The sequence below is a fragment of the Sturnus vulgaris genome, chromosome 13, assembly GCF_052056855.1.
Source record: "Sturnus vulgaris isolate bStuVul1 chromosome 13, bStuVul1.hap1, whole genome shotgun sequence".
NCBI classification, from domain to species: domain Eukaryota; kingdom Metazoa; phylum Chordata; class Aves; order Passeriformes; family Sturnidae; genus Sturnus; species Sturnus vulgaris.
Window position 1 is genome coordinate 1,298,958 of NC_142255.1, and position 16,018 is coordinate 1,314,975.

Here is a 16,018-nt window from a genome sequence, read left to right on the forward strand (position 1 = left end):
TCCATGGGTATGGGGAGAAATCCAGGGCAGGCTTAAGAGTGAATCATCAACTGAAGCCAAGATGTGATTTACCAGGACTGACACAGAAAATGATAACAAATAAAATTATCCTAAATAAGTTAACAAATAAACAGCCAAATGGTAATGACACGTGGTTTTCTTGTGCAGAATAAGGACACAGACATGGCAGCCCACTGGCTGGCAGGGTGTTCTTGGTCGTGCCAGGAGAAGGTACTAAATTTTGGCGTTGTTTTTATTTTAATTCCTTCAGCAAATTGTCCCAACCCATTCCTAAAGCAATTAAGGGCTTTCCAACTTCTAAAGGGTATTAAGGTCTAGAACAGCACCTGCTCATCACTCCCTGCTCCTGCATGACCCCTAAGGATGCTGATGGATGAAGGATGCAATCCAATATTCAGTATTTTTAACCTTGTGAGGGCAATTCCCTCCTCCCCTCCTAAGGATTGGCAGGGAAATGTTGCTGTTAAGACACTTGTTTAGCCTGAGTGAATCCCAGCTCCTTCCCAGATCACCTCTTACTCTTCCAGATGAATCAGCAAGACTTTGGCAATCATCAAGCACATGGGAGAACTAGCAGGAAGGACAAGCAGCTGATGCCAAACATGCTCCCACATGCAGGACACACCCACGGGGAGCACCATGAGACACCCAGACACCCACAGGTGGCGTGGGAGGAGCGGGGAGGGGGGAGAAGCTTCACCATTCCCTTTTGTGGGGCGATCCATTTGGAAAGGATGATCATGTCAGCAGAAATATTTTAGGGGAAGGAATTGGTTTTGCACTCTGAACAATATCAGGATTTGATTTTCTCACAGATGGCTGGAGGGATATTTGTCTGTTTTTTCCTGGAAGCTGGAGAGCAGATACACCACTACAACCAGCATGAACTGATGCATCTCTTGGGGCTTCAAGACACTGATTTGCTGTTTTATTGGAATGGAATTTCAATTTTCACATTGCTGCCACATCACAATTTCCATTAATCATCACGTATTCCATCAGGAAGGAATGAAACCCCCCTTAGTTTTCTAAAACTGATGACTGTAGAGAGCACCATCTCCAACTGCTGAAGAAGCTTTCCAGATGGAAGGAACCATAAAAGGGCAAGGGAAAAAAATCTTTACTGTCACAAGCAACACCACTGCAGGGCAAAGGGTGGTTAATGGGTTAAACTTCATTGGATTTGGCTTTCTTTGTGTCCCTAAAACACTCAAGTGAGAGCAGCCCTGCAGCAGCAACACGGAAGAGGCAGGTTCTTGTACTGACCGGCTCCGAGTCATAGCAATAATCATCCCAGCTCTGTCTGAGGGGTTTCTTTGTCATCTGAAAGCAAGGCAGAGCGGGTTAAGTGGTGTTCCCACCCCAAATCACCTCGATGACCTGCTCCCTCACCAGGAAAATAATTGTTGTTATTCTGCAGAGTCATTCCCCAGTTTTATTTGTTTTAAGGGAAGATTTATGATGCTTTTGCATTCCTGGTGCTGGTTCCTGCTCACAGTGCATCAGCGAGGCCCTCTCAGCAATAATCCTAAAGGCTACTAAAACCTTTTCTTCTCTTACAGAGCTGGGGAAACCCTTGGTTTATCTGGAGCTGAAGAGCCACTGATGCCAAAATCCCACTGAAGAACAGATTTGGTTTGTTTCTGCTCTCGACCTCTGCTCCAGACAAACACAAGTACAGCAAAGTGAGATTCTCCAAGCAACACTCCAAAGCTTTTTAGGAAATTATGTCTTTTTCCAATCAGACAGAGATGGAGTTGAGAGAAGTCAAAGCATGTGTCAGTTCCCAATCCCAAGAGGGAGAGAGACTGCACTGGAGTTCCTGAGGAGCTGAAAATAACGATCTAAACCTGTAAATGATTTCAACATGGATGAAAGTTAACAAAAGGTACAGAAAACATTCCTTGAGCTGCAGGGTGTGCAGCACTGGGTGCACCTGCCACTGGGGGAAAGATGGAAAAGTCCCCCATACACAGGGGATACTTGGAGTAAATTTGCATTTAAAAATAAATTGAAATCTTTATTTTCAATCTGCTCCCTGAATTTACAGGGCAGATTTTGGGAAAATATCTGAATAGATTATTTCTCATCTGCAAAGCAAACTCCCCATTTCTTTTGCATAACAGAAGAGCTGAGGAACCTGGGAGGAGGAAAGTAAAGCCTAATTCAGGACTGAGTCACTCCTTCACTTCAGGGGCCTGGTTCAATATTTTATGGCTTCTCTATATGAATATTTAATTTTCAGTAAAGCAGTTCATGTCTGAGCTGGTTCTTTTTCCTTTTAAAAAGGCAGAGTCTTCTCCAGGACACACTTAAGAGACTGCAAATATTCAAGGGTCATTTTATATGCTTTCTCTTAAATATTTCCCAAGTTTCTTGTTCCATTTCTCTACCATCTCTTTTCCTTTTTCTCCTTATTTTTCTCTTCCTTTCTCCTGCAGGGCAGGGAAGAGCTGCTACTGCACTGTCAGATGGTTTTCATGTGAAACCATGCCCAGACCACATCTAAAGGCACTGTTTTTCCATAGCTGTCAGTGTTAAAACTCTAATCCTAATTATTAAAAAATTACTTTAAAACCTACCAAAAACTCAGAGTGTCCCTACTGTCCATACACTGTGTTCAGGGAAGTCCAGAGTCTGCTTCCCTGATTCACTGGACTGATCTTAGCAGCCTTCTCCTGCTTACTTGCCCCACAGCACCTTAATTAGAATAAAATAAACACTTCATCCTAAATCATAATATTCCTATTGGTTCCTCATACTATGTGCCATTAGATTTCTAATTTTCCTTTAAATACAAATGCTCTTAAACTGCTCTGTAAAAGAAAAGGACTGTACATTAAAAGCAATGTTTTCAACTAACAGAAAGTGACTGGATGGCCCAACAAAACCTGGGAATCCAACAAAAAATTCCATCTTGGCATCTTCCCCCTGCAGAAGTGTGGCACAGATGGTGCTGGAGATCACAGCACGTTCTCCAACCAGCACCTGAGGCACAGAGCCTCCAGTCCTTGGAGTGTTCCTCACGTGGGAGCAGCTCCCAGTCCTGTGATGGGTGTGTGGGAGTCGTTAATATACAGTGGATTTATTTGGGTGTTGATTGCCTGCTTTAAAAAATCTTTTAAAAGTCCCTGGTAATTGAGAGCTATTCCTTAGTGAAGTTATATTTTTGACAAGACTAAAGGCTATTTGGGTTGGACTGTGAGTCCAAGTTTCTCTCCACTTTAGGGGTTATATCACCCTTTATTGCTCCTCATGTTTCAGCACCAAGAAAATTGCAATTAGTTAAAATCAACATGTAACTTAACTCCTTTTCCACATATTCCTCCTCTTTTTGGTCTTTTTGAAGTCCCTTCTTGCAAGAGTCACTGAATAACTGCCTAAATACCTGAAGTAAATCAGTTTATTATAAAATTATCATCATGTAAACCAAGTTTATTTGGCTGTTGGTAACACCTCTCCATCACTAATTCCCAGATTTTCAATGGCTGCTGTGGTTTTAGTTATATTAGACTTGTTCTATTGTTAAAGTCAAAGGGTTGTGCTAAAAGCCAGCCAGAAGCTACAGAATTAGGACTTCCTCATGCAAGATGTTATATCCCAGTATGCCACATTTATCCCTTTTCTCCTGCTCAGGAGACAGATATTAATGAGTAAATGACATTCACGCAGAGAGCAGGAAATTCTGACTGTTTCTCCCTCCAGCAATCAAAAACTCAATATATTTAACATATCCCAGGTACAGAAAACACTGATTATTTTTTCCCTGAAACACTAACAGGTGTTCAGATTGCTAATGCAGAATTATTCTGATGGAAGACTTCCTATAAACCATTCAAACCAACTTTTACTGCTCCACACCTTAAAAAAAACCCACTTTTACTACTCCACATCTCTTCTTTATTAGCATTAAATATCAGCAGAAGAAAAGGCAAGACCACAGATTGTGTTCCTGTATAGTACTCCCACCTGGTTAAGGTAATGATATTCCTCTGGCTGCTTCAGGTGAAATGCTGATCTCTCCTCCTCACTTGCTCCTGCCAGGAGGTAATAAAATACATGGTAGTTCCTGGTGACAAATGAAAAACAAAAGCTGTTAGACTCAAAAATGAGCAGCAGCACTGAGCAGAGGCACTTGGAAAGCTCCCAACCTGATTTTCCAGCTCTCAAGCTCAGGTCTGACACTCTTTAGAGCTGGCCTGTACCTGCTGTGCAGGGATGGAACAGATATTTCAATTATGTCATGGAGAATGAAATCCCTCTTCTCCATCCAAGGACAGCCACTGCCCCAGAATCTACTTGAAGAATTTCTAGCTGGGATGATCGGGTTTTCCTTCAGAACCATGTGCAATGCCTACATACTTCACTGAATCTCATAATCATTTAGGCAAGAAAAGACCTCCCAGACCATCAAGTCGAACCTGTGCCAAAACCCCACCTCGTTCCCAGCCCAGAGCACTGAGTAGCACATTCAGGAATTCCTTGGACACCTCCAGGGATGGGGACTCCAAACATCCCTGGGCAGCCCCTTCCAATGCCTGGCCACGTTGTCCCAGAAGAAATTCCTCCAGTGTCCAACCTGACCCTTTCCTGGCACAGCTTGAAGCTGTTTCCCCTTGTCCTGTCCCTGTCCCCTGAGAGCAGAGGCCGACCCTCCCTGGCTCCTTTATTAGAGCCCAACCTCCTTTACCACAACATATTTCCTTGCAATGCAGAAATTATAATTTTTTATACCTTGTTACCATTAAAAAGGCAACAACTTTGCAGTTGCAGTTCCATGAGACACGACAAAAAAATCTTCATGAATTCAAAAACTCAAATTTTCAAAATACCTGAATAACAGTAATGCTAAACCCACCCCTAGGGACTCATCTGTTCTGCTTCCAGACAACTCTAGCACAGATTAACACCATTTCTTTCTAAAATTAAAACTGTGCTTTTATGTTGGATGTTTTCCAAGAGGATCCAAGTTTAATCATCTTGCAACACCCAAGAGGACATCTGTCAAGGCTGTAGATGCTCTTTCACTCCAGGAGTAGCCCTGGAGCATTCCAGAAAACTCACACATCTGTCTCCAAAGGGAAACACAGTCAGAAGTGCCAAGAGTTGAAAGACAACTAAAGGCGTCAAAATTACTTAAAAGTGGAATAATAATTACAGAGAGAGGAATATTCAACAAAGAATATGCACCAAATTAGGAGAAAATACTTCACATAAGTTCATTCTCTATATAATTTTGCCTTTCTAGAGACTCTTCTGAAGGCTTCAGTGAACTGCAAAGAAGAATGAAAATACCATGTTTCTCCCCTAAAATGACATATTAAGCAGTTCACAAGTTGCACAGGAATGAAGTGGTACATAATAATCTATCTGCCATAAAGACAATGAAAATTAAATTAAATGTAGTGGAAGGTCCCCTGCTCATGGCAGGGGTTGGAACAAGAGGATCTTCAAGGGTCCTTCAATTCAACCCATTCTAAGGTTCCATGGTAACTCAAAGATTGTTGATAAAATAATGAAGTTTATTCCCTCCATTAGCACATTTCTCCCCTAAACAACAAAACATTCAAATATAAAATGCATCATTAATCTTTGCAGCCCAGGGTTAAGAGCATGAAAATCCTGATGCCCTGTGCCAGCTCCAAGAGGGATTTAAGTTATCTGTGCCACATCTAGGAGTTAAAGCCAAGCCTTGGGCTAAACAGAGGCACCCACCGCTCGTTGTGCTCCTGATAGACCAGTCGGGACTTCTCCAGGAGGTATTTTTCAACATAAGCTCTGCAGGGGAAAAATCAAAGCATCATTAATTGACCTGATATTGAGCTTCAATGAACACAGCTTTACCAGGGACTTCAGCCTTGGTACCAACACAAAGAAGTTTCAGCCTTGTTTCATTTAGTTATATAAATTTCTTCCTCGGCAGAACAAGCCCAATATTATGCTTGGCTTTTGAGGTTTTTTTGGTTTGATACTAAGCCAAAACTAACTTGGATGTGAAAAACATGATCTCAGATGCGTCAGCCTATGGGCAAGAGAAATGCTGTCTGCAAGGAAGGAGCTCAGATCCCTATTTCATCCAAAGCCAGCAAAATCCCATTGCCTGCAGCTCAGGAGCCATGCACGTGGAAATATGTCTGCATGCAGAAGTGTGCAAGATGCCATTTCGCTGCAGAATCAGTCCCCAAATCCCCATTCCTTCTTCCAGAAGAGCCACTTCTCACCAAAAATTTGGGTTATTAACTTCTGGCTCCAGTCAAAAAAAAAAAAAAATAAACAATTGCGAAAGCTCCTCATTGCAGTTTACATTTTCTCCTAAGAGTCTCGACAACAAACATGCTAAATCTACATATTAAATACTTTTTTCAGGTTTGTCAAGTTAAACAAAGCTTCCACAGGTTTTTTTTTCTTCCAAACAAACCTAACCAGTAATGACAGGGATTTAGAAGCTGGAGTTCCAAGTGACAGCTGGGATGATGAAGCTGTGCTTTTCTGGTGACCGATGCCCAGCGACGTGGCACCGACAGCTGGAGCTGTAAGAATCAGGAAACCAACGAACCTCAGGCATGGTGGGACAAGGAGGTGCTTCCACACTTTCTCCTCCACCATAGATGGGAAAGCCAGATCTAATTATTAGCTCCAAAACAACTTTCTCCCTTCCTTCCATAAAAACTAAAATATAAATCATTTGGACATGCTGCAGAGGTTTTGTGAAAATTCTTACGGCAACTCCTGAGAGAGGCTACTGGAAATGGCAAATCCAACTCCCCATAGGATGATGTTGCTGGACAGGAGGAGTAAAGGAAGACAGACAGCAAAGCTGTGTTCCTGTTTATTCCATGGGAGAAAGCTGGAACAGCCTATGGATACTCCTCACCTACAGGTTGATGTGGGTTTTATGTTCCATTTCTAAGCTGAACCCAATTTTTCCTTCCCAAGCCATTAATTCACTGCAGGGTCAGGGAACACATGAATGAGAGCATCCCAGAACCCACTGATGAGATCCCACTGGACAATGGCTCAGACACTGCTGTACAGCAACCTGCAACATGTCCATGCCCTTCATCCCCACCCTGTCATTTCTGCTCTTATTATAAAGCACCCCAAAATCATTCTTAGGCAATAAATTAGATTGGAAAGGTCTCCTGGAGGTCATCTGACCTGGAGGTCAACCACTATTTAAATCAGGGGGATTTCATTTATTTATTTGTTTGTTTATTTTAACATTTTAGTTTCACTTTTAAAATTTTATTTTAGAAAGTTTCTATTTTTAAAATTTTATTTTATATTTAATAATAGATTTAATTTAATAGATAGATTTTAATAGATTTAATAATAGATGCAATTACAATGCTATTTTGGTAAAATGCTCCCTTTATTAGTGCAAAGGTCACAATGAACCCATGTCCCAAGAACAACATCTGTCCCTTCTTGTAACAGGATAGTGAGTAGGAAAACCAGCTTATGTCTTAATAAGTTGATGTCTTCAAATTTCTTTTTATCTACCATTGTCAACAATGGCAGTTCTACCTTTAAGAGCAAAGAAAAGGAGCTCTAAGGGAGTGATCTTGTGTAAAACACTGATTTAAGCACAGAAAGTCTGTATTTCACAGGCCTTTGACTTAAACCCCTCCTAGCTGGCTCTAAAGCCTCTCCCACCTGGCTCCTCTGCCATTTCATGCATTGTGTCAAGGCTTCTGACCATCTCATGGGGACTGAGCAGGTTGCAAAGACCTCCAGGTCTGGCTTATCATGGACCAAAATTCAGCAACGCCCTGAACTGCAGCACTGCTCCTGTTCCATCAGTCTGAGAGACCACCCAGGACTTCATCCTACAGAGTGGGGTTGGGTCCTGCTCAACCTCCTGCCTGTTCCATCTCTTCAAGTTTTGGGTGATTATACTCAGAGGGGTTGTAAGCAAATATTCAACTGCTATTTTCAACCTCTGAAGAGAAGAAAACTCTGATTTGGGACTGCAATTTATAGTTCCATTACCAAAGCTACTGATATGCAGAATACAGGGTGATGATTGGGGTTGTGCTAAAAAAGTATAGGCTAAGTTTTTACAAAAATCTTCTTTCACAGGAAAAAAAATATGAGTTTGTATGCCACATACACTTTTTGTTTTTAAACTGCTTATATTTTGCTTTAAACATCTTTTCACTGGGGGAGCACTGCAAGCTCATAGCACAGTACAGTCACATCACTCTGTGCAACCAAAGAGCAAGAAAGCTCATTTTTTAAAAAGCAGAGAAAATTCCTCCTATTTTATGAACTAGAATACATGAATATAATGTTATTTGTGCATCTCTGCCAAATAAAAATAGAGGCCACAACCACAGTGCTGCTACATCATGCCAAGATAATACATAGTTAAGGCATTTGTTGGATTCTTGTTACCCAGGAGGTATTAAAAAAATCAAATTTATCATTTTAAGAGAACTGTGCACCAGAATTAAATAAGGGGGAAAAAAAAGAGCATCAGATCTGATGTAGGATGCAAAACCAGTGGGAAAGGACGTGGAGTACCTAAGCTCACTGAAAAATTAACAGCAGCTCTTTGTGTGATACTGTTCTGCTGGAAAATAAGAAAGGAAAAAAATTTTAAAAGCAATTTTCTAAAATAACAACAAAGTGCCAGCAAGAGGTCTCTTAGCCATGTGCAGAAATTATACAGCCCCTGAAATGCTGCTTCTACTCCTTATTTTTCCAACTGACTCAGTTAAACTGGACAAAAAGGGAAGTAAACGAAGCCCTGTTCATTTGCAGCTCCTTGGTGATGATCTGACACCATGGAAATTATTAAAAGCCAGAGAAAAAGCTGGGTTTAGGTTCCATCATTGCCATGGGCAGGGACACCTTCCACTAGACCAGGGTGCTCCAAGGCCCATCCAGCCTGGCCTGCAACTCTTCCAGGGATTCAGGGCCAGCCATCAGGACAACCTGTGCCAGGGCCTCCCCACCCTCACAGCCAGGAATTCCTTCCCATTCTCCCATCTAACCCTGCTCTCTGGCAGTGGGAAATCATTCCTCCTTGTCCTCTCCCTCCAAAGTCCCTCTCCAGCTCTCCTGGAGCCCCTTTAGGCCCTGGCAGGGGCTCTGAGATTTCCCTGGAGCCTTCTCTTCTCCAGGTGAGCACCCCCAGCTCTCCCAGCCTGGCTCCAGAGCAGAGGGGCTCCAGCCCTTGGAGCATCTCTGTGGCCTCCTCTGGGCTCTTTCCAGCAGCTCCACGTCCTCCCTGTGCTGGGACCCCAGGGCTGAGGCAGCTCTGCAGGTGAGGTCTCACCTGAGAGGGGCAGAGGGACAGAATTCCCCCCTTTCCTGGTGGCCATGCTGATGGATCAGACCAGGCCATGGGGGTTTTCTGGGTTTCCAGTGCACATGTCCATGAGTTTCTCATCAATCACCCCTCAAAATTCTTCTCCTCCTTCTCGTCTGCTCTGAAATTTCCAAAGCTGAAATAAACTGAGGAGAACCACAGTGGAGACAAGGATCTCCTTACAATGACCTGGGAGGAAAAAGGGGCCTTCACTGGTCAAGGGATGAGTTAAGGAGAGACTTGCAGGGAGAGCCTGGGGGGAAGCAGGCAGAGAACAAGAAGAGTGTGTGTGGCTCAATGGCCTCCAGAACTCCCAGCCAGAGATTAAATCCTCCCCTTTGCTCCTGAGCCTGAGCCAAACCCCTCACTCCACATCTACTGCTCAGCCCCCACCCCATCCCAACTAAAACATTCCCTTTTTCTGCCTTAACTCCTGTCTGAGGGGGAGACGTTGCTTTTCAGCTTCATTAAAAATTTGACATCAGGATTAAGAAGAGCTCAGGTGGCTTGAAGGTAGCTCAGGTGTATCCACACCTCAGCACCCACCTTGGATGCACCAATATTTCCAAACCAACAGATTTTAATAAGCTAAAACCTTTGAATTTTTATTTCCTATCTCCATTTTGGGAAAGATACTGGCCAAAGCAGTTAACACCCTACTGCAGCCTGTTCAGCTTTGGGTACATCCAGCACCCTCCCTCCCCCTGTTCCCACTTACCCTCGCACGGTGCCTGTCTCCTGGTAATTCACTTGGATGAATTTGCCAAAGCGACTGGAGTTGTTGTTATGGGCTGTTTTTGCATTTCCAAACGCCTGTGAAAAGAGGGAGATGCCATCGTTATGCTGGAAAAGCCACCGCCTCTGATTTCCATGGGCGTCACTCACAGCTCAACTTGGGGGATTTTCCTATCATTCCACATCCCAAAAAAGGAGATGGGGAAAACTTGTCGAGTAGTGCACAAAATAATCCAACGAGAGGACCATGTTCCTTTGCAAGCTGGTATTCATGAAGGGAAGTTAAACACTTTAAAAATAAAGTGTGAGCTGCACAGAAGAGATTTAATGTTTGAAGTTATTACGGTCTGCATTAAAGCTGTGCTTTATTCATTTAAATAAATATACAAGTACACTGCTCCAACAGGACTCTACATTTTAATGAGCTAGAGGAAGCTGCTTTTTAATTATATGTGGAATTAGGGGGGAAAATGCTTTGAAGGCTACTCAGACATTAGACGATGTCATACACAGCACTGGCATCACCCAGAGTATTTTCAGCATTTCAGACACCCTTGTTTCCATTTGCAGCTGTTGCTTTTCCAAAATCAAAATGCTTTTAAGTCTTTATTATGCAAAGCTTTTATTCCAGCCCTGCCTTACCAAAGCACTGGCTGGAGAGAGTAATTTCTGCCATTTAAAAGAAATCTCTGAACTGAAACTGCCGTTTTCACTTGTGCCTAAATCACTTTCATAATCATCTGGACCACAGTGACAGAATCTGCCAAGCCACCAGCTCCAATTAATGCTTCATTTATTAAACCAGTTTTCATAATCACACACATAATAATTTCTTCTAAGTCAAATTTATTTAAAGTAATTATAATTTCAGAGATAATTTCCAAGTATTGCTCATGTATGGGCATTTTGTGCTGAGGCTTAACATCAGAGCTCAGCTCCCAATAGATTTATTCCCTGCTCAGCTATTTATTAGAAACGATTAAAAGGGCTTTCCATCTATAATCTGAAGCTTTTCAAATGACCTTTGTGGATTTAACTTCCCAACTAAAAGCAGAATATAAAGGCCAAACGAAATGAGACCTTGGAGAAAGGGCATTGAACATGTCCCGTCTGTGCATGATCCGGTCCCTTCCCGAGCTGATTTATTTCCCAAATTGCTCAGATTTAATGATTTAAGAACCCACAGAGATTTGCCATGGAATAACAATGTGATTTTTCCCCCATCTGAATACAGGGATTTGTTTAAACTCTAACTATTGCATATGAACCTGCTTTAGTTGACTAAAGCAGGTTCTGGGAGACCTGCCGAGCAAACAGGTTATTCTGGAGGGATGATTCCAGAGCTGCAGCTCAGAAGTCCTGCAGAGGATTCACATCTTTTCAGGCTGTTCACTTTTTTCCTGCTTATTCACCCCAAAAATCCTCCCTGCACCCAGCATCCCCACTCAAGCCACCCTCCAGAAGACATCAAAGGCATCCAAACCTCCCCTGAAGCCCCAAATCCCTCCCGGAGATGAAAATCCAGTCAACCTCTCCCCAGACCACGAATTTTGGTATTAACAGACAGGATTCTTCCAGGTATTTCAGCGAGCAGAGACACAGCAAGAAGCTTTTAAGCCGAATATTCAAGAAATGCAAGTGCATCACCTTATATTTAGGTATTAGTTTTAAATTGTATTAATTAGGTTATGAGCATTTCTCTGCTATGGGATCACTCATGTTCTAAGAAACCACCTTAAGGCAATGAGATAAAAATTTCTATATACCTAATTAACATTACATGTTAGAGAAGCAGCAAGATGAACCTGAACAAACCAAACAGGAGGCAGTATGGTTTTATATCATCTCATATAATAAATTTTCATAAAAATTAATAAAGAATTTAAGCAAATAACAATATTAAGCAGATTTTCTAGTTAGATTCCCTGTATTTCTACACTAAGTAACTGCTCACAGAGACAAACAAGGTCTCTTTATTAGGATTTCTTTGGGAAGAACCCTGCCCAGGAATCAATTTTTCTTATTCTGTAGCAAGGAAATTCAGAAGAAAACATTTCAAATATAGGAGTGGGGAACAGTGAGATTCCTCTTTTTTTATGAGCTTTTTGGGGATGAATGTGCCAGACCACATGATATGTTAAAACCCAAATGCCTCCAGAAATCGCAGCCCATAATGTCCCTCTTTCATGCATTTTTCTTTCGTGCTGATATAAATGAGAAAGGTCTTTGGATCCCTTCTTGTGCAAGCTTCGGGTGACTCTCCAGGCCCAGCACGTTGGGAATGGGCCAACAAGTAGCTGGAGAAATGTCTGGTGTTTGATTTGAGACAACTTAATACATTTTTGTTTGCTTTACTCACAGGGTTTCTTTAGCAGGACTGTTGGGCTATAAAAAAGTGCTATTAATTCAATTTATACGTGTCTAATCCATACAGACCCGAACAGAACACACTGTCCCCTGCAAGCGGGGCATAATATAATAGTTCAACTTCAGAAAACGAGTTATAATTTCTCTAAAACAAATTATCTTCTGTTCATTTGATTGCCCTTTACTGACTCATTGATTCGAGGCTGCTGAGCAGCTCAACGGCCAAAACTCCATAACAGCATTCCAAGGATTCTTGGGGACACCAAAGCTTTTACTGGCCAGGGCTCAACATTTGGAAGGAAACAAAATTCAATACATTCCTCTGTAGGAGCTGGGAGTCCCTGTGGACCTGGAGGGTGATCCAGCAGTTTGGAGAAGGCTGGAGAGAGCAGCTCCATTCCTCCTCCTCCAGCCCTCCTGCACAAAGAGAAGTCTATTGGGATGAGGGGAAAAAAGGGATTAACAGTTTCCTGGCTAAATGCTGCACGTTCCTCCTGATCCCAGAGCCTTGCAGCCTCCTCGTTCTCGACTGAATGTTGATGCAATCTGGATTAATTCCAGATTACAGTCAGAATAAGGATTATTTTAATGTCTTTCCTGAAAAAAGTTTGTTTTCCAAACCTCAGCAACTTGGAAAACACTGTGGTGACTTGTTCTTATCTGGCAATATAACACTGCTCTATAGATCATCCAAACTGAATGTTATTCCTCCATAGAATAGCAGCAATATTCTCCAACAGAATAACAGCTGCATTCCCTCATGGAATAACAACTTCTGAGGTGAAAGAACAAGTGGAAATACAGGCCTTTTATACAGCATATTTTAGGTCCCGAGCCCTCAGAGGAGCCTTTAGCTCTCACCCTTAGAGGGAAAAATAAAAACATCATCTTTGCTTTGCTGTACAGGATAAGAAATACATTAATACACAAGAGTTTTTAAATGGTTCCCCATTAACCTGAAGTGTAAATTGAATTTTTTAGAATGCCATACCATGAATATACCAGGAGAGAAAGGCAAGTCAACTGCTTAAATCTCAACTATGCCATTGTGGAATACTTATATTAATAGTTATATTCCATGGAGGGACACAGAAGGGACCGGGAGCAAAATTCCATCAGGCTCATTAATGCCAGGGAGAAGAAACAGGTTAATATCAGACAAGACAGTGCTGGAAGATCCGTATTCCCTGGTTTAGTGTGAAATTTGGGAGTTCATTAATCAAATGTATTCATAAAGTATGAATCACTTGCAACTGTGTGAGCACGTTGGGAACAGCTTTGCTAAAAGCTATTTCCCACCAAATGTATAAATACATAACATACAAATATAGAAATAATATAAATACAGAAGGGGCTGGAGCACCAGGAGCAGCTGAGGGAGCTGGGGAGGCTCAGCCTGGAGAAAAGGAGGCTCAGGAGGGACCTTCTGGCTCTGCACAAGTCCCTGACAGGAGGGGACAGCTGGGGAGGTCCCAGCAACAGGGACAGGAGGAGAAGAAATGTCCTCAAGTAGTGCCAGGGGAAGTTTAGGTTGGATATTAGGAAAAAAATTTCCACATAAAGGGTTGTCAAGCATTGGAACAGGCTGCCCAGAGACGTGGTGGGCATCCTGTGTTGTGATGTGACAACAGCCTGGAAGAGTTCAAAAAAAGACTGGATGTGACACTTGAGGACATGGTCTGGTGATGAAGATGGTGCTGGGTGATTTTTGTATTGAAAATCTTAAAGGCCTTTTCCCACCTTAACCCCCCCAGGATTCCATGATGCACATCAGATGTGCATTCCCGTGCTTCACCTACAGCTTCTGTTGGAGAAACCCAACGTGTGCATCCACAAAGAGTGGTGCTTTCAAACATCCCCTGTAATTTAGTTCCAGATCTGAGGGCTATTTGTCTCAATATTCTATATGTTATGCTTGAAAAAAAAATTAAAATCCATAAACCCCTTCATTCCAAATGAAAAAAAAAAAACACACGGGGAAGAAAAACAGTGTATTGGAATTTTTTTAATTTAATGTAATTTTTATGTGTCCAGGGCATTCACAAATTTCTTCCTCCTCCTGAAACATATACAGCAGGATGATAAAGATCATTTTCCCTAGTTTTCATTCCACGTGAAACCAAGCTCCCAGCACTCTTCTTGCCCTGTTATATTGCTTTTAAACAGAAATATATTGAATTATGTCCAGAACATAAACTGCACGTACACTACTTAAGTTAGAGCCATGCTAAATCCCTTCCCATTATTGCTCCTGCCCTGGGAAGAGCTTTTAAACTTGCAGCTCCCACCTCCTGATAAAATCTTCCAGCCCAAATTGCTGTGCTAAAACAACCACACTTTGATGGATCTCTCAGACTTTCAATTTCCATAAGGAGCCACCTCGATGCAGAGAGATCGTGGCCCCTAAGAAAGCACCAAAATCGAAAGGTGTGAGGTACAACTTGAATTGCTGCAAAGAAAAATAGCTTTTATGGGAACCTCTGAAGCTGTGGTTCAACAGTAAGACTGAAAATCGAATTTATAGCAGCTAAACACGAAGCACCAGCACCTCGGGGTTTTGCTCTCTCGGTTGTGGCTCCGTGTCCCACACTGAGGGATGAACCCAGCAATGCTTTTGTGGCCAAAAGCACAAACCACAGATTATTTATAGTGTTGGTGCTGCAATGCCTGAGCAGGGCCCGAGCCTGCCCTACAGGCCTGAGCTGCCACACACTGACCTTTACAGACCTGCAAATGTTCCTACCTGGGGTTCTTTTCTTCAAGGGGCCATTGCAGCACTGTGAAGAGTAAACACAGGTTTTCTATTTCACAGAACACAGAACCACAGAGTGGCTGGAGCTGGAAAGGACCTGGAACAGCACCCAGAGCCACCCCCTGCCATGGGCAGGGACACTTTCCACCAGCCCAGGGTGCTGCAAGCCCCATCCAGCCCGGCCTGGAACTCTTCCAGGGATCCAGGGGCAGCCATCAGGGCAACCTGTGCCAGGGCCTGCCCACCCTCACAGGACAGAACTTCTTCCTAACATCCAATCTAAATCTCTCCTTTTCAGTTTAAAACTGCTCCCCCCTTGTCATCACACTCCATCCCTTGTCCCCAGTCCCTCTCCAGCTCTCCTGGAGCCCCTTTAGGCCCTGGCAGGGGCTCTGAGGTTTCCCTGGATCCTTCTCTTCTCCAGGTGAGCACCCCCAGCTCTCCCAGCCTGGCTCCAGAGCAGAGGGGCTCCAGCCCTTGGAGCATCTCTGTGGCCTCCTCTGAACCCTCAAACCAAAACATGACAAAGCAACTTAAATTCAAGGTGTATAATGACAAAATACCTTTTTATTTTTGTTTAAAAATTGGTGATATTTGTCTCCAACATTTTACAGAAAGTTGTCCTGGCTGTGGACATGAACAGAATCTAATCCTACACCAATCTTTGACAGCAAACACAGCAGAACATCTCCTTGGTGATGTTCAGTTCCAGTGGTAGCTGGATATTTTTGCTTATGAGCTTCTCAAACCCATGTAGGTTCCTGTTTCTTCCCATAAAATCAATACTCAATTTTTAAGCAGGTGCAGCAACCAAAAGGTGCATGCCT

General features: G+C 42.7%; 1 protein-coding gene across 9 annotated transcripts in view; it reads right to left on the reverse strand.

The window, feature by feature from the left end:
- The window catches only part of MYO9A (myosin IXA), a 174,393-nt gene that overhangs the window by 104,754 nt on the left and 53,621 nt on the right, over positions 1-16,018 (reverse strand). For 7 of the 9 annotated variants that reach the window (XM_088172833.1, XM_088172832.1, XM_088172834.1 and 4 more), the window contains exons 3-6: positions 10,056-10,150; positions 5,737-5,799; positions 3,991-4,090; positions 1,288-1,344 (exon numbers count right to left, since the gene is read on the reverse strand). In XM_088172833.1, the coding sequence (XP_088028959.1) occupies positions 1,288-1,344; positions 3,991-4,090; positions 5,737-5,799; positions 10,056-10,150 (315 nt within the window). The remainder of the gene's footprint in view (positions 1-1,287; positions 1,345-3,990; positions 4,091-5,736; positions 5,800-10,055; positions 10,151-16,018) is intronic. The other 2 variants (XM_088172836.1, XM_088172835.1) reach the window with 1 other exon arrangement.